Genomic DNA, 25979 nt, shown 5'->3' on the forward strand with positions numbered 1-25979 from the left:
CATTCTACCTATTCCTTCCATTACATGCTTATATTTAGCATCCAAAATCCCAAAATCAATTTTCTTCAATTTTAAGTGGTAGGGTTTTTCTCAAGTGAAGAAATCAAAAACAGCCACAATAATTTTATTTATATGGAAGTACAGAGTAAAGGACAAAGAGGCGAACTTGATCGATGCTTAGTGTTGTGTTGATGCAAAAGCCGAACTTGATGATGAAATTTGCTTCAGCTGAGACTTGAGAGAGACGAGTGGGGAGTTTGAAATTGGGGATTTCACTTTTCAAAGACCCTTTTAGATTGGGATTTGAGTCCTTTTTGTATTTTAATTCTATTATATTATAAATTAAAAAAAAAAAAAAAAAAAAAAAAAGGAAAAGAGAGTAAGGGACGAATGCGGCTGTGCTCAGTGGTTATGACATAATATTATTACTTGTGTGGTTAAATTAGCACAGTAGGTAATGACTTATAATATTACTTGTGTGGTGAAATTTTAATTTTAAATGACTAAAAGGAAAAAAAGATCGCTCATTTGTTGTAGATGGGTTTCGAACTCACGACCATTGAGAAACTTTTGAACCCACTTGCCACTGCGCTGAGCATTGCAGTTGGTTAAAGTGGAGTCAAATATTAAATATATCATTCCATTTTTTCAAAAACTGAATAAATATACATATATATACACTGTAATTTTTTGACAAGTGGGTTCATATGAATCCACTTGAGACCATGTGGGTCCGCCCCTGGTCATAACTTAAAAAGTTTCAAATCGCAAGGTTTACAAACTATTAGAATTTATTGTTTTGTATTAGCCAATTTTTTTATTCCGCTTCGTAAGCAGGAAAGTAATTACAATTTGCCTGATATTAGTTCTGTTATGGCATTAGTAAAGAAAGAGTTAGTACATAAAAAAACTTCTGAAATATCTACGTTTTGGATGGAACACAAAGCTTGTACCATTTCAAATAGTTTAGGTTCCGATTCAAGGTCAAGCAACCATAGCGAGAAGTCATTTACGAGCTACTTAGCTAATAGCGAGTGTACTTTTGAACTACTTTTAACTTCGGTGTTTTTGTGCCAAAGATAAAATGAAGAGCAAAGTCATTTCACATCAAATAGTTTAAAATTAAAAACCTGGCCCTTTTCCCATTTTCAATAAAAAAGGATTTTAAATGCCAAAATAAAATGATACAGATTATTTATCACTCCACATTAAAAGAATATTAACAAAACTCACCACTATTTCACAGATTTGTGCTTCATTAGTAGTTCTCATACTCTAGAATATTCCATTAATTATAGTTAGATAAGAACTAATATTAGAACTCCAATAGTTTCAGTCAATTAGTATTTAAGCGTTTTACTACCGTCGTACTATTTTTTTTACTTTATATCCTTAAAACTTTGAAACAAAAATATGCCTTTAACTTTGAAACAAAAAAATCATCACAGATCCATCATGAGCATTTCTCAGTCAAAGATTGCAGTAAAAAACAAAAGGGGGTATTTCATTGCACAAATTGCACTATGAAGAGCTGTGGTCGACAAAAAATATTATACATTACACAACTCTGCTGTTTCAGATATCTCCCGTTGAACACAAAGAATCAAAGACTGAAAATCAAGAAATAGCAGGCTGCAATTTTCCTACTGCTATCTAATTAATGCTTTTGACACAATAATAAAAAGGAAAAAAAAAAAAAAAAAAGGAGAGAGAGAGAGAGAGAGAGAGAGAGGGAAAAGAAAGAAAATAAAGAAGAAGAATGAAAAACAAAATCAAACAAAGAAGCTATTGTACAAGCCAAATATCATGTTGCACCAGAATCTATTAGCAAACTCATGATTTCAATCCAAACAGTCCCAACAGCCGTCTCTCGTGTGCTGTTAGCTAGCCACTGCTGTTGCATTTCTTACACACATCTCTGTACAGTATGTACCCACAGATGGGTATACTCGACAAAATCTCTTCACTGAATCTTGAGACAACCCCGGCCTTTGTCCGATAATCGTGAAAATTGAGTGAAACTAGAAATTAAAGCTCCTCTTGAAGAGAGCTTGCACCTGGTACATTTCATACAACATTCGCAGGTACAATTACAAATTCCTCAGAAGAGAAGCAAGCTGCAAAGAGACCAATCCTTTAACCTTTGACTGACTCGGAGAAACACATCCATATAGTGAATTACTCTTCCCCAACCAAACCCCCCGTCAGCAAACAAGTTAATGATCGGCTCTCTTCACACATATCATCACCTTACGACGTGGATAACTCAAGTTGACCTCATAATATCCCATTTAAGACCCTCTGATAATAATCATACTGTCGAGTACGCCACGCATCCAAGCTACTGCTAATCAAAGAAAGTACCAAGGAAACACATTGCTGGCAAAGACAAACAGGGCATCATAACCACGTTGATGATAAAAACAATTGAATAAAGTTTTGTACCAGTAACAAACCTCTTCTGTTAAACTGAGATGAAATCTCTTTCTTAGGTTCTGAATTGTTCGGGGACCACCCTTGAAACAAGGGTAACCAGAATCCTGATATAAAGATAGAAGGGAAACAAATTCTGTGTTATTCGGAGATCAATGTATAAATTCATAAAGACGAAAACTTGTTTGACCAAACAAGTATGCATAGTAACTCAATCACATGATGCAACTCCCAATTCCGCCCTCTGCTAGAAAGTTAGATTCATATATGAGAAAACAAAGATTTTACACAAAATAAAACATATATGAAATTAGCAATGGGAACTGTGTATCAGGGTCTACCTGCAACATTTCAACAAGAAGAATTATACGCTCTGCGTGCTTCCGACAAGTGAGAAACCCTTGGATGCATAGAACCTGAAGACAGGAAAAGAGAAAGCATAAAGCACAAAAATACAAAAAGAAGTCCAGATACAAAATACATCCCAGTAAACAATATATTACTTTGAAATAATCAAAGAACTCGCTTGGAACTCCTTCAGCATCAGAATCCATGATCTAGCATAAATCAACCACAATATATGCTGAGAAACTGTATAAAACACATCCAGAATATAAAATAACAAGGGTATAGTAAAAAATTAGACACGAGATTCTTCAGCAGCATATACCTCAAGGAGTTCGCGGGTCAATTTAAATGGTGCACTTTCAAAATTTACCCCTCCAGGTGAATTAGATAGCATGAAACCAAAGTCAATGTGTATGATATGTCCTTCTTCATCCAATAGAAGATTTCCGTTGTGTCGATCCTTTATCTAGCAACAGAAACAGAACGACTGGTTATCATTGCAACACCTACTTTACTAGGAAAGCTATTATTGAAGACATTCATAGTAGCCACATTAAGAAAAATCAAAGGGAAAAAAAGAACAGATTCAAAAAACATTTCTGGAACCCTTGGGACAACAAACATTTCGACACTGAGAAACAAGTGAACATTTGAGTGTGTCAAAGATGTGTTGTTGAGCTGCCCTTCAAGGGAGGGAGAAGAAGAAGCAGCAAACGGCATGTAGTTCCTTGGCACTAATGTGGTTGTGCAGTGAGAGAAACAGGAGAGCCTTGGGGAGGAGAGCGGTAGAAATTACTACTGTACAGATGAGGGGTAGTCTACGTTCCTTCATAAATCTTCAGTACACCCACATAATCCCTGCTAGCATAGATGTCTGGTACTCTCTGACTTTAGGTAAAGAATCATAGTTTTGTATTGGTTCTCAAATTTTTGTTTACTACTTGAATACTAGGGGTTCCCATTTGTGATCCATACAGTATTACTTTATCAAACATCCATTATTTCTTAAGATAGTGTCAGAGTACATATTTAGGCTTTTTTTTTCTTTCAAACATCTCTTTCCGATTTTCATCTCTTTCTTTCAATTTTTATGGGTATAGGAGCACAAGAAGAAAATAAGATGTGCAATAAATAATCAAAGGATATGGCTAGCATGTAGCCCATGTAAAATGGATCTATTTTGGTGATACATAATAGAGAAAGAAGCATCTGCTGACAACAGAAATATGTGATCTGTGTTTTATGCTTCTTCGTGCAATCATAAAATTATTCAGAGATAAGTCACTCAGCTCACCTGCAAAAGGTAGCAAACCAGAGAATATCCAGCCATGCTTTCAACAAAATTTCTCTGCATGTAAGAAAAATAAAGAAGGATAAAAATAAGGAGTCTTTTCATTTTACAAGTCCTGTGCCTAAGTAAAACCAGATAAAGGAAATTGAAATGCGAGCTAAGCAAAACATTAAGAGAGAGATCCTTAACTATACAGCTAGAATTATACAATGAAGCAGGTCAAAATTATTAGGAAGCATTAACTTATCATCCAAACAATTTCCCAAGAGAAGAGCCGTTTGAAATGAAAGGCTCAACAGCAAAGATACAACTTAATTTAGTAAACGATATTGCAGTCATTGACTGGAGCATATCAGTCCATAAATCCTTCTTTACACTTGTTACCCAAAACAATAGTTCAAAAATAAGGAACATAAATGACAACTAGTATAAGGAGCGTTTCCCTCATCATATACGCACTTTTCTTATGTTTCAAAGTGAAGTGCACAGGAGTCCCCCAAACTTCAACACTTCCTAGCATTCCAGTATCTTATAAAGCGAGAAGCAAAAAGCTAACAAGAATCCTGGAGGACAAGAAACGAGAAACAAAGCACACCCTCGTTTGAAGTAACATGCACGATTCTCATAAACAAAAATTACAAACATTAATTTTGTAACAACATCATTAAATTTAATATCCAATATCCCACAATGATTACACCAGACCCAACCAAAATTAAAAGTAGGGCCTGCTGCTATTGAGTAACAATACCTGACCATTCCTACATGAGGGGAATGACAATGCAAGGTAGAGGAAGGAGGAGAGGCCTAATGCAAAGGTCGACAAGAAGGGCAATATAATATTGATGGTAGAGGAAGGCCATAGAAATTAAAGGGGGAAGGGGTGTAAGGACCGTCAGCAGGTGGTTGGGGGGGGGGGGTACTAGGTGGAGAAAGTGATGAATTGATAAAGTAGAAGAGGATAAAAGCGGAAAATCAAGAAAGAGGAATAAGCAAGGACTATTATGATTTCCTTTTTCTCCAAAATCATAAAGCGCTATGTTAGCAAAGACTGGAATTTTCGACAATTGCAAAGGCTAGTGTAGGTGGAAAAACACATTTAGCATCTTCTAATATCCTTTGGCTTGAGTTATATCATGTACAATGGAGTCATCATGTATCCCCTTTAGCTCCTATCCATTTCCACCACTTCAGTTAGCATTTATCATACTTCCATATTGGACAAGTGCAACAACTTTGTAACATACTTACCCCTTTTGCCCTGCACCCAAGGGTGAGGCCTACTGGTCAATGAAGTGGGAGGAGAACCATGAGGTCTCAACTTCAAACCCCAGCGGAGGAAAAAAACACTAGGGGATTTGTTTCCATCTGCCTAAGCCTTGATGGTCAGGGTTACTCAGTACCTATGCCGGTGGGAGGTACCAGGTCGAGGTGCGTGCAAGCTTCCCCAGGGTCCCAAGACACTATCATCATTATAAAAAAGAACTTTTTTTCCCTTGGTTCGGTAAGGCTTCCAACAAGCTCTAATCATGCTTCAATTAGAAGATAATTATCTAAGAGTTCAAACATAGATCATAAACACTCAGTTGGTTGCTTTACTACAATTACATCCAATAAAAATGGGGAAAGTATAAATCGAGGGCACCCTTAAGAAATTCAAGACGGTAGTAGAAGCACAAAGGCTACAAACTTTTCCCTTGACGATTTTTACCTGGGCAAGCTTGAAGGTTGGAGAATTCTCCTGATACTTAGCAACATAAAATTCACGTAGACTTGTGATGTTAGGAAATCTACTTTTGATAGAATGAATTGAGGCCTGCAGAACAATGATTAAAACCGCTGTCACGAATATCAACAACAAATAAAGAATGCTCAGGTTATCAAGAAAAAGGAACAATATTTTACCGTATCTGGAATAGTTTCAATTAGTGCAGTATAAGAAAAAGGAACAATATTTTACCGTATCTGGAATAGTTTCAATTAGTGCAGTATATGAGGATGTGACTAAGACTTCATAAGGACGCAACCAAAGCGGCAGACCAGCTTCCTGGAAGATATCTACCATTTCAAAATACTCAAACAATATGAGCGAATAACTCTTGACAGCATAAAACAATATTAAAGGTCAACAGCAAAAACAAGAATCTCCACTGACATTAGCATATCTAGGAAAGAAACCCTAGCTATAAACCTAACAAATGCAGGAGGATGGGGGAAAAAATTAGATCACTCTTTCAGCAGAAAATACTGTTCTTTTTCGCAAGTACATTGGGAAAGAACAGAAGCCTTCCTGTGAGCTAGTAAAGACATGAAAATACTGCACAAACAACTTCCATAATCAATTAAGGTAATTGACAAATAAACAAACAATTATTTACCAAAATCGTTTTAAGGAATTGACTAAATAAACAAACAATTTAATTTACATTTGTTTGACATAATGTAATTACAGTGTAATTACAAGTGTGCTGTTTGGTTGCACAAGTGTAATTACACAGTTGTTTTTAATTTAAAAATAAAATTTAATTACAAAAAATTTAAAATTAATATTTAAAAAATATGTGCCTTTATAAATGATATTAAATTATTATCATTACATTAATGTTAATTAGTAATCATGCATTTGTCATAATTATTTATAATTTTCATTATTATCTGTACATGTTCTCCAATACAAATCATTGTTATTTTATACAACTCAAAATCCAAAAGAATTTTTTTTAACATATTGCCTACCTCCCAAGGTAGGGGTAAAAAAAGAAAAGTCTGCTTGAGAATTGGAGAGTGTACACTCTACCCTCCCCAGACCTCACTTTGTGGGATTTCACTGGGTATGTTGTTGTTGTTGTTGTTGTCGTCCCATCAGTTCAAGGTGAGTTAAATATGATTTTTACTAGAATAGTAAGAGTTAAATTGCTTTTGTATTTACCAAGTATTGTTAAACATTTTCCAAATTAAGAAAGACAACCTTCAAAAAGACAGGAATCCACAGAAGGGGACTGTGTGCCTCATACCAATAAGAAGCTGAAGAATCCCAAATCTAGGTGAAGATCGACTTGTTGGATATCATAAAGCCTATTGTTTTACTTTTACACCAGACAAGCAAATATTTACAAGATGATGTTCTATGTGAATAGTACCTATATCTATATATATATTTTTATATATCCCTACTGAAGGAATCAACCTCGCAACCCAAACCCCAATTTAACCTGTGAGGCCTACAAGCAAGGTTGAATATCTACTCGAAACTCAAAAGTAGGCTACTTATAGTCTATGTGCTCGGACTCTCCAAAAATGATGCCCCACTCGTGTAGGATTCTCCAAAAATACACTACTCCGACACGCACCCGTTGAAAATTTTCAAGAGTCCGAGCAACATAGCTTGTAGTAGTGGTGCTCGGACCAACTTGTGCGCACCCTCAACTATTTCCACGCGGGTATCTACTACTTATCACCAATATAAGTATTGGGAAATTTTTCTCACCAAACGGGGGCAGAGTCAAAGAAATCACCCAGCAGTTTTTTTCCTATTGGGATTTGACACCCAGCCTCCTGTCGTTTTTGCCCAGTTCATTTACAGCTAGCACACACACTTGAGTGCACAATCATCATGTTACTTAAAGAAAATGGAGAAAACCTCAATATCATAAAAGATTGCTAGCTAGATAAGCCCTCAATAACCTGACCCCCCTTTCAAGATCACTTCCTTAAGGACGAATGTTACTCAGACATATGGCCCTGCTAACCAAATGTTTCAGTACTTTTATATACTCTATATATGTCATAAGCAAAGATATAATTTTCTTGAATTCCTCATTCATTTCTCTAGGCAAAGTTTGTAGGCATCAAATTATTTCCTTTCTTAAGGTTTGTTTTATGAGTTAGTTCTTTCTATTACTAGTAGATTACCATGTTTATTTTGCCATGTATACATCTGTTTCGTGCCCATATGTAAGAACACTACCTATATCACTTCTAGTTTTTCTTAAATTGGTTCTTTTTAAAATTTCCTGCATCCAAATACATTTTAACCTTTTAATTTTAAGGTCTTAGTACTGAATATATTTTAGAGCAAAAGCAAAGGGATATTACCGATATTACCGCAAAAAACATTCTGCATAAGATACCAAACACAATTTGCGATAATATTTTGAACAAAATCAAGTTAAAACCATATTCAAACACTGTAGCACAAAAAATAAATATAAGGATTTAGAAAGCAGAAACGAGTTACATGGCAACTGGGCCTATCTGCTCTCTTATTTGTAACTGTTCATGCATAAGGGAAGAGTTCCAGACCTCTACTAAATTCAATTCAATAACTTAGGAATGACTCAGGGTCGGGGAACATTTATAATGAGCTCTCCCCACCCCACACCCCCCAACCCCCCCGGGCCCTTAGTCATATAGGAGATTCTACTTCTGGGAAAAGTTGCATTGGGTTCATTTAGACGAAAAATTGAAGCAAAGAGTTTATAGCAAATGAGTCAAAGGTATTTAAAAACAAAAAGGTACCGCAAGATAAAATAGAAAAAGCAAATAACCTTATAACAATGAAGGATCTTTGAATCCAAGATACCTACCGTAGAAGTGGGAGATAAGTTGTACAGCAAGATGCTCCTGTCTGCAATCATCACCACTCTTCACAATGAACTATATGCAAGGCAGAAATTAAGCACGTTAGCTGCTACTTCAGAGAAAAACATAATATTATATTGAGAAACAATTGTATATCCCCCACAATGTAGAAAAAGGAAGCAGCAAAGATAATGGAGAAAACTTTGTGGAATCAGAAAATTCTTTGAACAATGAATTATCAACTTAATTAAGTCTCACTTTATCCCTATGTTTTCTGGTGACAAAAGCAATAAAAAAATAACAAAGATATAAAGGACACAAGGGAAACCAAAATACTAGTGGCAGAAATGTTTGAAAATTTTGAGGTTCTCATGGGAGTTTGACAAGAATATTCAGCCTAGTTTTATGGGGTCCCTTCCTTACACCTGAGTGAAAAGCCTAATGCGTATTCAACTTGACTTGAAAGAATTATATATAGATAGAGCACAAGTATCTTCAGACTTGGGAAACATGTAACTTCAGGATTCATGATTTACCAAGGCTAAGATCTAACTGGACTTCTTTGTTATTGTACAAAATCTATCCCTTGGGGGTGGTTAGTACTAACCAACAGTGTGCTAGATTCCTTAACTCCCCCCCACCCCAAAACCCAATACCATGTCTTTGTTCCCTCTACCGACTCGGGTAGCAAAAGGACGGATAATTGCGAAGAGATTCCTATGACAAGGCAACAGGGAAAAAAGACATTTAATTTGGTAGAACAGGAATGGTCTCCACTGAAAAGAGAACAGGAAGTCTGGGTATCAAGACTTGAGAGCTCAAAGCACCAGTTTGCAACGTAAATAGCTTAGGAGATTTGACAATGAGGAGGCGGCTTTATGGAGGAAGGTTATTGTAACCAAATATGGCTTCTTAACTCTTGGATTAAGAAGCAATCACAGTACATGTCGCATCTGGAGACATATCATAGCACACTGGGACTCCTTCCAATCCAAGACCTTAATAGTATTTGGAGATGGCAGGGAAATGCTGATTCTGGCTATACATTTGGCTGACCAGTAACCAACTGTGGCACGAAATTCTGAAGCTCTTCAGTCAGATTACTGGACTGAACAAGGCTGAAACGTCACGTCTAGGCACAAGACGAATGACTGGGGAATGGACAGCTTATGTCCATCACTTCTCAGACTTCATAAGATCTCTCTCTCACTTTGCAGGACAGATACTATACAATGGTAATGCAATGCTAAAGGAATGTTTACTGTCAAATCTTGTTACCAGCAGTTAAGGCCCACTGTTGCTAACTGGCCTTCGAAGTTGGAAAAATATCAGGAGAAACAGAGCACCACTGAAAGTTGAATGGTGTGCCTGGTTGGTGGCCAAGGAAGTCAACCTTACACACGAAAACATTCAGAAAAAGGGAATAAAAATCTGCACCAGGTGCTGCCTTTGTCAGAAGCAAAATGAGGATGGCAAGCATTTTTCTTTCATTGCTCTTTCACCTCCCAGATATGGAGCTTCTTTTTTAACATTCTGGGAGTTGCTTGGTCCGTGCCAAGGACAACAAAGGAGCCATTACAATGCTAGCACTTGAAAGGATTGCGAAAGCCAGTAAAACTTGGACGGTCAATAATATGGTGGACTGTTTGGAAGGAAAGGAACACAAGAATTTTCAAGGCAAATGGAATATGTATTTAGCATTAAGCATACATATGTTCTCTTCACTGTTTTTTTGGTGCAACCTGGCTATTTCAAATTATGTAATACTTGTTGCTGAATATCAATGAGTTACATTTACCAATGGAAAAAGCCACTAGAAAGAGATGAAACCCATTATGTATACAATATGTCTATTATTTTTTAACAGGGAATATGTATATGATATATATCATGAGTAGATTTATATGTATATGTCTGCATGTCCTAATCATTGGCAGCCAATTACGAGCATCAAGGAGACAAACTAACAATTTTACCAAGGATCAACCTCTCTCTGTATACATAAGCAAGCACACATATCATACTAATATATCAAAATTTACGAAGACAATATCAAGGAGACAACATAAAAAATGAGATAGTGGGACTCACAGATCTCAAGTCCCATCCAGGTAATTTCCCATAGCCAGAGCATTTGCGTATTCTTTCCTTCTTGACTTCCCAGAGTTCTCCAGAAAGTGCATCACTAACCTTGGGAAGACCACCATTTGAGACCTGTTTTCAGTAAGATTATCATGTCCATGTAATTGTAGATTCTATATAGCAGAGGAACAACATCTGACAACGTCTCTACCTTAGGCTGCGCATCAGATGAATCCTGACCAGCACCTTTCAAAGGGAGTCCAGGAGGTGCTTCTCCTTTTAATGCAGCTAACTGTAAAGAGAACCATGTTTGTGATTTCTTCATGTATGGAGAAGTATCAAAGGAACAAGTGGGACTCATGAAAAAAAATATCATATAATGGATAAGTTTTTTTTTTTTTTTGGTAACTGTACATATAATGGATAATTATAGAGAACCATCTCTCGCAAAAGGTGAACATACCACAGAAACAACGGTAATCATCTTTCGAAAGAAAACCCCAGGAGTGAGTTAGAAAACATCACATGAATCGCAAAAAGATGCCTAACATGACATAAGATTATGACCTGTCTTTTGCTTGGCCAAGAATAACAGTACATTGACGCCTAAAATCCCACTTATCCGGCATTCAGTGACATTCATCTCTCCACTAAAAAACAACGTCGAACTAATACATTCAACACAAAAAGCTCCGCAATTTCATCCAAATTTCCAGTTTCAGTTCTCCCCGGAGCAGTGTAAAACTACCATAAATTTGCAACAATGGATCAAAACGTCAACCTCAATGGTTTTGGAAGTGTGGTTTCCCCTTATCCAATGGCTCCCCAAGATCCATTATCTTTCTCCATTAACCCTAGATTTCAAAAGACAATGCAACTGCTTAGCAATGTAATCCTATTACCAAAACTGAGGTCCAAATTCTGGAGTGGATGTTCCCCCGATCCCCTCTTAATAGTTCAAAACAACAGGTATATCTAGACACAACAATTAAATGAAAATTGAATTCACCTAATACTCTATCTGACACAACTCAATAAAGTCCCGGTGACTTAAACATACATCTTTGATGTCTTGATGGACAAATATTAAGGACACTTGGTCATATAGAGGCTAGAACAGAAGAATGATGAAAAGACATTCACGTATTTCAGGAAGATCAGATATTACACTTGATCTTAGCCAAAAGGCAGTATTTCATCTCGTGAAGATCCAATAAGCATACAGAAACTTCACTCAAGGAGTGTAAAAGAATGTTCACATACGCAACAGACATGAGGTTACCTTAACTTCCTCAATAGCTACTGTACTGGGAACCCTTCGATGCTCTTTCTTTCTTGGTGGTTCTTGGTCCACTATATCCTCCATCCTAACAACAGGATCTACAGTCAAGACAACCCGTACCCATTCTGGATCAATAGCATCTGAGTTCAACGGAAGAGATGGGACCTCTCTACATTGACTATAACTTTCTGAAGCAGAACCAAGGCTGCAATGATCTATTGCAGACTCTGATTGCTTCTCCACGGAAAAATTCACTCGCACAAACTTCACTTTGGCATCCCATAATTGAGTCATTGCTTGGTCTATGGCCTGAGAAGCAGACCTTGACATCCTGTCATTGTGGTACATATCCTGTCCAGTCCACAGAGGATAAGCCCAAGGAGGAGGCTTTGGCAATAGAACATCTCCATTTGCCAGAGGGATCCCACCCTTTGACAGCTTTTGAGAGTTGGATGTGTCTTTTGAACTGTCATTTGCATGAAAGTGAAAAGGAAAGAACAAAAAATAAGGCAGTGATAAACAGAAACCAGCCTGTTAAAAGTGTCTTTGGATCATAAATGTCATCAACTTACTTGGGGCTTTCACATTTTAATACTTCAACACATATCAAATAAGGAGCCTTTTCTCTTGAATTCAAGAGAACAGCTTCATCTTCAGGTACGTGAAGAACACGATACATTCCCTTTCCCATTGGAAAGCATACTCCTGCAGCATAGCAAAGAAATTAAGACAACAGAATTGAACTAAAAGCTGCAAAGGAAATATATCTTGATTGAGCTAAGAGTTGCAAAGTGAATATATTTTGGGCACAACTTTGCACCCACATGAATTGAAAATATAGAAGTAGGAAAACCATCATAGCCCGCATTACATTATATCACACAATCTTAATATACGGGAATTGCTGCCAAATCAAAGACTTCGCCAATCTGTTTTATGTCTTCAGTACCTGCTTTTTTTACCTGCACTTTACTGATACATCCTCCATCTCATTATACTTGATCAACCTTCACACTCAATCTGCCTGAATTAACACGACCAATTTAAACAGAAAGGCATTCTATCTCCAAATATGAAGACTAATACTCCTGACCTCCTACCCACTTGTTGGATTACACTAGGTTGCTGTTGTTGTTGTTCTTGTTACCCTGATCTCCCACTTTATTTGACCTACCAACAACACTGCTTTGACCTCATACAACAACAATGCCTCAATCTAAACTAGCTAGGGTTGGCTATAGTGACTAGTGAGTTCTCAATATCCATTCCACTCCATTAGGATCAGCTTTATTCCGACACTCAATAGTATATATTAGGGCTCTCTGACACTAGAAGTTTTTTATGTTTTCGGTTGACATGCAATTCTCTAAAAATATTAACTTCGGGCAAATAATGAACCTAAAGTAAGTGGCTCAACAGGTTGAGTCGTAATCCGTACTAATTGACTATGTGTATCTTTCGCTTCCATTGCGTTCTATTCTTCGCCAACTCTATTCGAATTCCAAGTGGCTGAGATTATAAGTCTATAGACATGTTCCCTCCACGTGCTTTGACCTCAAGAGCTAATTATTTTTAGTTAAGGGATCGGTGGTCAAAATAGAGTTCTTTTTAGTTTCTAAATCCATAATGTTTGTTTCCAGAAGACATATATATGAATCTGAAGTTCAACAGAAAGTTAATCGAATCAGCTTTTTTTTAAAATAAATGTGTAGTTGCTTATTGCTAAAATGTGACCCCGTATGAATGAACAACCCTATTGCAAATGTTTTGAGAAATTGACCGTGTATGCCAAACTCTGTTATTTAGAACCATTTAACTTATATTTCCATGAACCTCCACACTATTCAAGGGGTGATATGTTTCGGGAAGAACGATGTTTCAGACACTGAATGCATTTTCATTGAACAGAAGAAGTAGAACATTAAGAAAAGAGGACATCACAGGAAACAAGGGATCTCACACAGGAAAGTTCTTCAATCCCATAAAAAGTGAATGAAAATGTTGGTCAAACTGATTTACACCAATAAAAGTAATTGTAGCCAAATAATAGCTTTACACACTCCAACAGATGCTTCACATTTAATAAAGGGAGAGGATGAAAGGAGAGGAGGGGGGTGAGCTCAATATCTTTTAAAAAAAAGGATGTGTAGTCCCACTCTTACGACTTAATCATCCACTTGAGTGGAGTGGGACCCCCTGTTCTGAGTAACTGCCTACCTGCCTGTGCAGGAAAAGAAAGTAGAATGCACCAATGAACAAAAAGACATCTCTTTTTGTTTTTCCAAAAAGTAGGAATTAAATCAGAGTGAAAAAGTTAAATAGAAAATTAAAAGAGATTAAAAGAAAAATGAAACTGGGAAATTATGAAAGTTATCCAGGACAGTTAATTTTCTTATTTTCAAACTGAGTTCCTTGAAGCTTTTGTGATACCAAAGAAGAAGATTGTGAAGAAAATAAATACTTCATTCACGTCCTAGAGTCAAACAGTGTCCGCATTGTTTTCCTTCCTTAAAAGGCCAAAAAGAAAACAATAGCACTTCTTTTCCCCTTTTTGCCTCTCTTTTCTTTACTTGTGAATGGTATCCATTATTTCTCTTCTTTCTTTGAATCCAAAACATCTTTACAAGTTCTATACCAAGGAAAACCAACATAAGCCACTACATCCCAAGGTGAAATGACACTTATCAAATTTTAAATGCTATCCACTAGTTCACTGCAGCAAATAGCAAGAATGGATGACAAATCCCAACAGTTGCATAAAAGAACCTTGTTAAAACCGACTGCTTTTCCAAGATAGGACAAAACAATTACAGCTGCAGGAAGTATTCCTCAAATTTTTATGCCTTTATGTGGAAATGAGAACCTCTCTAAAGTCCAAAAGGGAAACTGAGATAATAGACAGAACAAACCAACAATAAACATTTTTATTGTACCCTATATAAGGAAACGCATACAGTTGATGCATTAAATTTTCAGTACGCGTGTACCTCCACTGTTTTGAGCATCAGTTAGATGTGCATTGATCTCCGCTAGTGACTAGAAGCAGAAAAGCGAAAGTCAGTGAGGGGAAGTGTTAACAAAGGTATCATACCAAAGGAAATGTGAATAGAACAAGTTAAAAGTAGAACCACCTCACAAAGAGCACTTTTGCGATCATCGACTGGAAACACATCTACTAATCCATAAGAAGTATCACTCAGTGACTGCACAAAATCAAGTGACTGGTGATATGCCCCTTTCCGAAATTGTGACAACCCATTATCTGGAAGTGGAGGTTTTGCATTTAACCTCTCATGCTGCTTTGGGGAGCCAGGACGTTTCTGCGGAATGAACGTTAAGGAATTAAGTTAAAATTTCCATCTTACTATATATATATTTTTCTATGATAAGCCACTATCATACTATATATATATATATATATATATATATATATATATATATATATATATATATTAACTTCTCAATTACAACTAGTTTCTGCTTGATTGCAGAGGAGGCTTGTGTAAAGAGCCCAACATGAAATATGTGCTCATCCATAATCTAAGAAAGACTGCATCACATTTCCATCATTTCATTATAACTCAATGCAGTGTAGATATATTGAACCTAAAGAACTGTGGCATTCAAACGACTTTCTATAAAACTTAGCAGTAGTAATAACTTCGCCACCATTACTGTGTGAGGTCATGAAAGAAAAATCAAAATGGAATGTCTGTATACTATCACACAAAGGCCTTGGAAGATTCAGGAAAAGCAAAACTCTCAATGTTGCTTTCTCTGTTGGATTGCAACATATGAAGCCTGTCTGACTTGGTTTAACCCGCAGAGGATGTACCGTGAATTGCAACAGGTGTTATACGTGTGAAATGGATACTGAAGACACCGATCACCAGTTTGTGCCATCATCTACAATCAGCATTTGTAAAGCTTGTTTATAGGCCTTTTTGGTTTTAAGTAGGTAATGCCCGTTACACTCAAAGATATTCTTTTGCACGGGAAAGTGAGGAAGACGATTAGAGAAAACAGGACGGAATGAACTGTGTACCAGCATGTACCTACGATAGATTGTGCGGGGGAAATAATACCTGGGGACTACCTTAGAACTTGACACCGCTTATCCACCGCACCTGAACTATATTTGGTCCTAATTACCCCCCTGTATGTGGCTAGTTGATAGCCTCAGCCTCCCTGACCAGTCTCATCAAAGGGAAGTGAGAGCCATGAGCTGCCACGTGGATTTATTTGTCCACGTGCATTTTTTAAACAAAATATATTTTGTTACCTTTTAAATTCATTAATATTTTGAATCATCTTAGTGTAATTAATCATGGCTAAACTCCATTATTTAGGCTAAAACTTTTTATTTTGGCTAAAAATAATGGAGCTTTAGCCAAGTCTTTTTTATAGATTTAACCCAAAAAAGAAGAAATATATAGTTAAAATAAATAGCCATTGCATCTAAAGAAGAAATAAAAGGAATACACTATTGGGGTCACTCTTTGCCACATCAGCATCTGGGCGTTAAGGCTATTAAACTCCTAAATTCTGGGTAATTATGTAAAAAGAACTATATTTTTACTTACTTTTTTGATAAAGCAAATAAATTTCCTTAATATCACACCAAGTCTGTATTATAAGCTAGTTTATCCACGGTCCTCATCAAACTATTCTAATCATCAATTTAAAAACTTGGGTATTTTCACTTTGAGCCAAAAGAATCCATGAAATAGCAAGATTCTTTTTTACATTCTGGATCATTTTCCTATTTCTTCCATTCCAAATTAGACAGAAGATGCACAATGGTATAATTCTCAGCACTAACACCCTTTCTACCCACCCTCTGAAATCCCCAACTGTAATTGTCTCCTCCACAGTTCTTAGTAGCTTCCATGAGATATAAAACATTGAAAAAGAAGATCCCAAATGTGGGCCACAAACCTACAATAAAAGATAATTTATGTCTTCTTGAGACACGCTTACTCCCCATCCTCGAGTTAATTTGCTAAATGCTGTGTCCCTCATTGTATATAAAGTAGATCTGAAACTTAAGGTCACTCCCATTGCATCATCACAGCTCCTCTCTCTCTCTCTCTCTTTCTCTCTCTCTCTCTCTCATATGATTGTGTCATCGTATGATCATGAAAACTGACTGCTTGAGTTAATCAATTTTTTCATCACTCTGTGGAATCATTGAAAGGCTGGGCCATTCTCATTTCCTTTGTTTTACCCTAGTTCTTGATTGACCAAAATCATGGTGTTTAGCTAACAAGATCTGAGATGGAACGTCATATCTCTCCAATCATAAAAACATCAACAGAGATCTGCAGTTCGGGAAGGAATGGTCTACATGTTGAAATTAATTGCAGGAGCATACAATGCATTATATCATAACAATAAGTGGTATATAACACTAAAATGAAGTGCTTTCTACTTCAGGGCTCCAGGGACGACTACATTCTGCAGGTGGGCATCACCATTTATCATGTCAAGGCAGAATTATTTTGTTCCTTAAGATGATAAAAAAGATTCAATGAAAACCAGGCATAGATGCTCAAGATAGAATTAGTATGTGTTTGGGTCAAGGGGACAGCTGATTTTAGTTCCACCGTTACTTCTTCATGATGTATTATCACTAAATAATAGAAATTTGGGAAACATGCGAATGACCACCATACACACTGGATAAAATATCCAAAACAAGAACCTTTACGATGAGATTTATGTCTATTGTTATATCATTAAACCACCAACCATTTGGCGTATTATCAGTGGAATGGATTCTATATAGTCTAACATCAAGTGCCACTAAAGTTACCGAGGTGAACAAGTCCAATGAGACGTTAGCCTGCAACAATTCCATGCTAAAACTTGGGGCAAAAATCAAGGACAGAATTGAAATAATTCTATTCTTGAGGAAACATGAGCGGATGACAGCTGGCCTCATGCAAAATGAGTAAACAGATTTACATATGGCATTACAAATTTACAGACTCAGTCGTTTTCCTTGATTAGTTACTCAGAGTGTTATCAGCAACTGACAGGAAATGCGAAGAGATTTTACTGAACTTACCTCTTTGTTCCCTTTTGAACCAAAAAGCTCTGAATCTTCAACTGAACGATCACGATCCTTAAACAGCTTGCGGAAAAAGTTCTCAGTTCCAGGACTGCTCTCAAGAAAATTGCCACCATTACTGCTTTCATTTGCTGCTGACATTTTTGAATCCTCTGGATGCACTCGAAAGATTCGACGAAACAATGAAAAATCTGAAGGCTCTTCTTCCTCACCATTTGCATGCCTCCTGAGATCCTCATCAGCCTTGTCATTACCATCTTTCTTATCCTCGAATTTTTCCTTAAAAAACTTTTTGAAGAACCCCTCCTTTTCATCGTCTTCAGAACTCCTTGTTGATTTTTCAGCTATTTCGTTTCTATCTCTTACATCCTTCTTCTCCTCAAATTTGTCTTTTAAAAACTTTTTGAAGAACCCATCTTTTTCATCATCTTCAACAGGTTTGGGACCTGCTTTATCCTCCAAATCATTTTTACTATCACGAAACATACGTTTGAAAAATCCATCTGTACTTGAGTGCACATCCTCATCATCATCCCTACTTGTACTCAAAAGCCTCCTGAAGAAACCATCCTTCTCTGATTCCTCTGCATCCTTATCTACAGATTTCCTAGCATCATCATCTTTACTATTACTAAGAAGTCTGCGGAAAAATCCATCTTTTTCTGACTCCTCTTCATCTTTGTCCACAGATTTCCTACTATCATCATCCCGACTCTCTCTTAAAAACCTCTTAAAAAAGCCATCCCTCTCCGGTTCTGCATCATCCTTATCTTTTTCCGCTGATTTTCTCACGTCTTCATCCCTACTATCCCTCAAAAGTCTCTTCAAAAAACTATTCTTTTCTGGTTCTTCATCATCCCCCTTCTCTGCAGACTTCTCCACGGATTTCCTGAAGAGCAATGCATCTCTTACTTTCGGACCCGGAATCAACTTCTTAAAAATCTTATTCTCCTCAGGCGACGATATTTTACTCCCAACACCACCATCATCCTGCGGCAACGAACTCCCACCCGAAGATGCCGAAAACGACAACGACCGCTGTACAGCTGGTGGCGAAGACGTCAACGACAAAAGCTTCTGTTTTGAAGACAATAACTTATTAAGCATCTGATTCTTCCCCACAGAAATGGACGAACTCGTTTGGGGTTTTATCAAAGGTGGCCATTCACCCATCAAAGTAGCAGCAATCTGACATTTCTCTTGTAACCTACTTATCCCTTCATTATCATCCGTATCTTCCAACTCCGCCATCAAAAACCAATGCACTTTCAACGCAATATGCAACGACTTAGAACAAACATCGATAACAAACTTATCCAACGAAGGACTCGGTTTATGAACCATCATATAACAAATTTGAAACAAGTAACTCTCAATACCAGATAATGGCAATGTATACATCCTATTACACAAATAATCCCTAACACCTTGATGATCATGCTTATAAAGATAACTAACAGCAATCCACTCACAAAAAAACGACGAATCAAAAAACCGAATTAACCAACCACTTTCACCAATATCTTCACTTGTTGGGATTGTTCTAGTTACCTCACGAGGCGACTCCGTCGACTCGCCACGTGTCAATCCCAATAATCTCACCATTGTTAAATCATCATAAAACCCTAACCCTAACCCTAATTTCTTCTTGCTAAAAATTAACAGCTATGCAACTACAACTATATACAGTAACAAATTACTCAAATACAAAGTTAATTACTTCAATCAGTGAAAAATTCAAAGACTTAATTAACTGAATTAACTCAATTACCGATCAAGTCAGTTAAGAAGAGAAATAAAAAGGAACTGAATTTTGAATTTTGATTTTTTTTTTTTGGATCCGACGTGGATATTGATATACCGTCGGAGAGACGGTGAAACGACGTCGTATCACCTGGATGAAGGGGGTGATGGTGCTAACGTGCGCTGTGGGCGTCACAAGGGGTGGAGGTTTGGGGGTGGTGGTGATCAGAGGCGTATTATAAGAATTTGGTGTGGGAAGAATTGGAGGGTGAGTGCTAACGTGCGCTGAGGGTGTTGGGTGAGGTTTCAACTTTTGAAGTGAATAGTTGAGTGATGAGAGGGGTACGTTATTGACGGGAAAAGAGAGCAATGTATAGCTAAGCGAATATTCAAAATATGAATTTTTTAATTTTTAGGACTAAGTTGAATTTTATATGTTCCATTGAATTTATGTAAACCTTTTTATTGATTTTTTTTCATATGAAATCAAAAGGAGGAAATGGTTGAATAGAATATTTATAATTTGAATAGAAGAAAATACGTATGTAAAGATTGTGTGTTAATTTTGATTTTTTTATATATAAAAGTAAGATCTCTTATGTGTAAAAATAGAGATAGCTGAGTTATAAAAATAAAAGTTTCTCATAAAAGGCTATAAAACCAATAAGGGGGACATGTTTTAGCTTACAAAATCTAATTATATAAAGCACATCCTTATTGCATAGTGATAGAAAGAAAGAGATTCTCGTAAGGGACCTCTCGAATTATTACGAGCTGAATTATTTTGGATGTTTTATATTTCCTATTTAATTAAAATAACACAAAATACATCATTTATGATGGATTCTTCAAAATTTGTACGTTCTTACACGATATTGTATGGAATAATTTTGTTTCTAAAATATAAACAACTTGTCTTGTGTTATAGAGAGAATCTCCATTTTTGTTCAAATCACCAATGAAACTGTCAATTATGTTTATAACTTTTCTAATTGTGGAATTTTAGCAAACAATGCGTGTAACATATTGCATTAGGCCACTATGCATAAAATAACAAAACAATGGCTTCAATTGCTACAACATCAACTAATTGACTTTCTTTCATAATTTGGGATCGAAATAAGCTCTAAAAAATAAAGCCTAATATTGACTAACAGTGGTAGTAGGTTCATATGTATCCTCATTAAGATGGTAGTATTTTCTAACGTCACATAATGTAAATATGTATATAAATACAAAAAAATTAAAAGAAACGGGATGTTGTTTTGTATTTCGTAACATATGACATACTATAATTTATTAAACTTATTCTTCAAATCATGTCAACTTTACTATATCTGAAAATAAATGTTTAAGAGATCTTATACCTTCCATAGATCTCATTTATTGATTAAAGTATCGCTGACAAAGAATTAATATTATTATTTTCATAAAAAAATTAAATATGATTTTTATTTGTATGAAGTAACTGATAAAGTTGTTGTCATGTGACCAGGAGGTCACGGATTTAAGCCGTGGAAACAACCTATTATAGAAATGTAAGGTAAGGCTGCATACAATAGACCCTTGTAGTCCGGCCCTTTCCCGAACCCCTCGCATAGGGTGAACTTAGTGTACCGGGCTGGGCATTTGTATATGTTTGGAGAATGACCAAAACGATTTAGGAAAAGCATGTGAATTAGGTTCGACCACAATGTTTAGAATAGCAGTTTGGATCAGTATATTTTTATTGGTAATGTCTCTTAATAGAATTTGATGCAAGACATTGTAAAATGACAAACTAGACGATTATATAAAACCAAAAACATGCGGGTAAATACAAAGGATTGAAAATATATTTGAATCACATAACATTGTTAATTCTCTATAGTGGGACATGATCCATTTATGTGTTTATTAAAATCGAATATAGTGGTCACAAATGCATACCCCAAGATCAACCAAACCTTAAAATAATCAATAATATTTCTATGCACAATTATGAGATAACAGATTTTTTTACAAAATCTAAACAACACAAAATTGAATTGGAAATCTTAACGTGTAAGAAAGTAATAATGTAGAGGTTTTTGTCTTCGTGCACCTCATTACCATGTAAATTAGGTCGGATATATGTCACACTTCTTTAACATGTGGTGCAATATTAGAGGCTTTAACAATTTGCTGATTATCTCTCGTTATTTGCTAGAGTTGACCTACTATCTATAACAACAATAAAACAATGCTTTAGTTCATTTTCTCAGGCTTCTGGGCTACAAGCCAATCTTGGGAAGAACTCTGTTTACTTTGGGGTTATTGCTCAATCTGTTCAGGAGAGTATTTTTGACATTGACGGGCTATTCTTGTGGAGAATTACCTTTTATGTACCTGGGTGTTCCACTTTCCATAAAAAATCTTTTAAGTACCGGGGTGTTCCACTTTCCATAAAAAATCTTTTAAGTACCGGGGTGTTCCACTTTCCATAAAGAATCTGACTTTGATTCGATGGTTGCCATTGATTGAAAAGATCCTTTGCTAGAATCTCTTCATGGACAGCCAAGAAGTTATCATATGCTGGAAGAGTTCAACTTCTGCAATCTGTCATATTTTGGTATTCATGCCTATTGGGCACAACTCTTTGTCATCCCTGGGAAGGTACTCAAAGCTATTGAATCTCATTGTAGGAGCTATGTTTGGTCAGCAAAAAAATGTCATCACAAAAAAACTTTAGCGGCCTGGGATAGGGTATGTATACCTAAATCGGCATGAGGACTTAATCTAAGTAATCTACAGCTCTGGAATAAGGCTGCTATAGCTAAAACCTACTGGGATTTGGAGCATAAGCAAGACAAGTTATGGATTTGATGGAAACATGCTTTCTACATTAAAGAGCATCAATTTCATGATACTCCAATACCACAACAAGCCTATTGGATGGTAAGAAAGATTCTGGAGGCCAGAGTATTGACAACACAGGGCCAGTACACTTCAGCAACTCAGGAATCACTTATCAGGTCTTCTATCTCCAGCTTATTAGGTCACAACCAAGAGTCCGATGGAAATGCTTGATGTTTAGGAACTTGGCTAGGCCAAAAATCATTTTTATTATGTGGCTCCAGGTGCTGGATAGGCCATTAACTACAAACAGACTTCATAATTGAGGTATCGATGTTGAGTTGGATTGTGTTCTATGCCAAAAGCACCAAGAAACTAGAGATCACTTGTTTGTCACCCGTGGATATACTGTATCAGTATGGAGAAAGCTATTGCAGCGGTCTCAGATGTAATACAATTTCACCAACTGCCGGAATCATCACTACAACAAATCATCAAGTATAGTAATGGAAAGTCCCAAAACACTCAAATCTTTAAACTACTATATATTGAGTGTGTGTATTCTGTTTGGTTGGAGAGAAATCAAATAAATTTTGGAAAAAAAAAAGGTAGAAGATGGGAATTGATGGCTAGAGAGGTTACCTAGGTGTGTAGTGTTCGAGCTAGTAGAGGAATAGCAGCTAATCCATGTTCATCAATTTATTTTCTAACTTGCGGTTGTTTTATTTGTGTTGGGTAGTCTAGTTCCGGTTTAGGAAATGGCAAGTAAGTCTTAACTTGCCATCATTTTGTAAGTATTCACTGGTGATTAATGAAAAAAGTTAGTTACCAAAAAAATAATTGCAAAATCATGATCACGTTCAACATCTTGCTTTTATCACATAAGTACGTCACTATTTTAGATGAATTTTTGATCTATCGTCAGATCGATCATACTAAACTTGAATAATGTACTAATACTTTTCTTGGACATTCCATCGGGCATTAATAAACAAGATAAAGAAATCGAGGGAATGGCAAAAAACGTTGGATCTCGAGGCGTTTGGTCAAATATTTGGTTGAAGTTAAAAAAAATAAAAATTGAAGTTTAAGTTGAAAAAAAATTTAAAAGTTTGTGTTTAGATTATAAATTAATTTGAAAAAAAAAATGAATAATTATGAGTGGAAATTGCTCTCACATGAAAATACTCATCAAATAATTTTTTTGTAGCATTCATCATCATTTTAAAATATTGAAATTGGTATATACTATTATTCTATGCATTTTATTTAGCGAAAAGGGTCAAAAATACCCCCCTTTGGAAAAAGGACTAAAAATATCCTCCAAGCTAATTTTGGGTAAAAAATGCCCCGCCATTAAAGTTTTTAAATATACCCCTCTCTGAGCGGAAATTTCCAAACTTCCCGAAATAACCCGTTTTCATTTTTAAACCTGTTCCACTATTTAACCCGACCTAACTAAATAATAACCAATATATATACAACATTTACTCAGTCTTATTAATCTTCCAGTAAGCCATTTCATTCTACACGACGGAACTTTCTGGTTCTTGCACGTTTGTTAAAGAAAAAAATACAAAAAAAAAAAAAAGGAAAGATGAAAGGGACAATAACCATGCGCCTTCCTATATACAGAAGGAAACATCATTCTAATAGGAAGTCATATATTGTATAACATGGATCGGTCCACGTTATACAATATATATATTTTTCACATCATTCCTCAGTCCACGACTTTAGACATTTCACCCCAAAAAATTTATTCTGCCCTAATTCTCCATCTTCCTCCTCTGCCTTCTCCACCATTCTTTTTCAACTTACAGAAGTTTTCCAAAAATGTTATCCTTCTCCTTCTCCTTCTCCTTCTTCTTCTCCTTCATTTATTTTCTTTTTAAACCTTGCATTGCGGTGTAATTTTTGGAGCAATTTCTTCATCAAAAACCTTTCGTTGCTATCTAAATCAAGGTATTTTCTCTAACTCATATAATATTGTGTATTTATAGTAAATGTAGGATATATGTTTATCTTATATATCTTGATTGTATGTATTCTTTAATTTTTTTTGTTTGTGTTATTTTTATATGAGCTTTAGACATGATTGTTAAAAGCATTGTTATATAAAATGTCTGATTTGTTAGCTAGCACTTTTGAAGAAATTTGTTCTTATGTAATCGTTATTTTCATGGGTTGTTATATAAAGGTCCGATTTGTTAAGTTTTTCATTATACCTTTAATGTGATATTTATATAGCCGTAAGAGTGGAAATTAATTGATGCCTCACTAGCCCAGAAAAGTGGATACTTAAAATGTCATGATAATGCATTATTATATGGGACCTAATTCTAAGTGGGTGGACAATTGTTTTCTCTATATTTTATAGGTACTAATGTGGTCCACTATCAGTGGTTTCTAAATAAAGCGTATGGAAGTTGGCTTTATTCTAGTCAGTGCATATTTGTTCTGCTAAAATTGGAATAACAAACATTTTTTTTATATATATTAAGTTACTCCAAATAGCTTGATTTGGATTTCAATTATTTTATTTTTAGGCATGGAGCTTCCACGGGTACCCCTACATCCGGGGCCAGAAGTGTACGATGTGTTAACACTCCAGGAGAAGCATCGATCACAGGGTGTGTGGGATGGGAACTTGAGAGGACCGATAGAATGCCTAAATCCACGCCGCGCGGATACCGAATTTTGGAAGCACCTGAGGCGTCATCCTTTTCATCCTTGACTACTTTGGCCTGTGTGGATTTAGGGGAGTAGTAGAGGTAGGATGTGTATCATATGATTGGGCAGTCATCACTGCACTTGTAGAGAGATGGTATCCTGAGACGCACACCTTTCATTTGCGTACGGGTGAGGCTACTATCATATTACAAGATATTGAGATCATATTTGGCATGGTTATAGATGGTAACCCCTTGAATGAACTTAATGCTAGAAATATAGACCTTATGGGGTGGCAACATTTGATCTACGAGCTTACTGGTTGGGCACCCGGTCAGGATTGTTTTAAGGGTGTTAGTAGGTTGGAAGTAAAAAACTTAATTGAATATATTAGAGGCTTAGATGTCATTACAGACCAGAACCCAGAAATTGATGTGCAAAAGAGGGTTAGGTTATACTTGCTATGGTCTGTGGCGGCACGATACTTCCGAATAAGTCCGGTGACTTACTTAATTTAGACTATTTGCTTGACATGCGTGACCTTAGCGCAATGAGTACACAAGCTTGGGGAGCGGGTGCATTGTCATATTTGTATACTTATCTGTGCCGCGCTTCGATGAAAAAGGCCAAGGATGTGTGTGGATTCATTTCCTTATTGG

The 25979-nt window shown here is 36.2% G+C and overlaps 1 protein-coding gene across 2 annotated transcripts; it reads right to left on the reverse strand.

The window, feature by feature from the left end:
- Positions 1 to 1483: 1483 nt before the first annotated feature.
- Positions 1484 to 20211, reverse strand: LOC132059299 (phosphatidylinositol 4-kinase beta 1-like). 2 transcript variants are annotated; one of them, XM_059451880.1, is made up of 16 exons: positions 18088 to 20207; positions 15149 to 15337; positions 15005 to 15053; positions 12590 to 12722; positions 12018 to 12483; positions 10947 to 11027; positions 10745 to 10867; positions 8659 to 8728; positions 6033 to 6130; positions 5784 to 5888; positions 4076 to 4129; positions 3104 to 3247; positions 2937 to 2990; positions 2775 to 2849; positions 2457 to 2540; positions 1484 to 2379 (listed from the first exon to the last, which is right to left on the reverse strand). In XM_059451880.1, the coding sequence occupies exons 1-16, from the start codon at positions 19693 to 19695 to the stop codon at positions 2278 to 2280; spliced, it is 3435 nt and encodes a 1144-aa protein (XP_059307863.1). In that variant the 5' UTR covers positions 19696 to 20207; the 3' UTR covers positions 1484 to 2277. The 2 variants fall into 2 exon arrangements, 1 of the variants encoding a protein (XP_059307863.1); XR_009415536.1 differs by lacking the exons at positions 1484 to 2379; positions 2457 to 2540; positions 2775 to 2849; ... (1 more) ...; positions 3104 to 3247; positions 4076 to 4129 and having other exon boundaries at positions 6033 to 6119; positions 18088 to 20211.
- Positions 20212 to 25979: the final 5768 nt, after the last annotated feature.

Source organism: Lycium ferocissimum, chromosome 6 (genome assembly GCF_029784015.1).
Source record: "Lycium ferocissimum isolate CSIRO_LF1 chromosome 6, AGI_CSIRO_Lferr_CH_V1, whole genome shotgun sequence".
Classification (NCBI taxonomy): domain Eukaryota; kingdom Viridiplantae; phylum Streptophyta; class Magnoliopsida; order Solanales; family Solanaceae; genus Lycium; species Lycium ferocissimum.

Excerpts from the sequence above, each read along its gene's own strand:
- LOC132059299 (XM_059451880.1), bottom strand. The coding sequence starts at position 19,695 with ATGGTGAGATTATTGGGATTGACACGTGGCGAGTCGACGGAGTCGCCT. Across the intron at positions 6,131-8,658 it reads ACTTATCTCCCACTTCTACG|ATATCTTCCAGGAAGCTGGT; the intron begins GTAGGTATCTTG and ends TTGAAATGGTAG. Across the intron at positions 2,991-3,103 it reads TGACCCGCGAACTCCTTGAG|ATCATGGATTCTGATGCTGA; the intron begins GTATATGCTGCT and ends GATTTATGCTAG.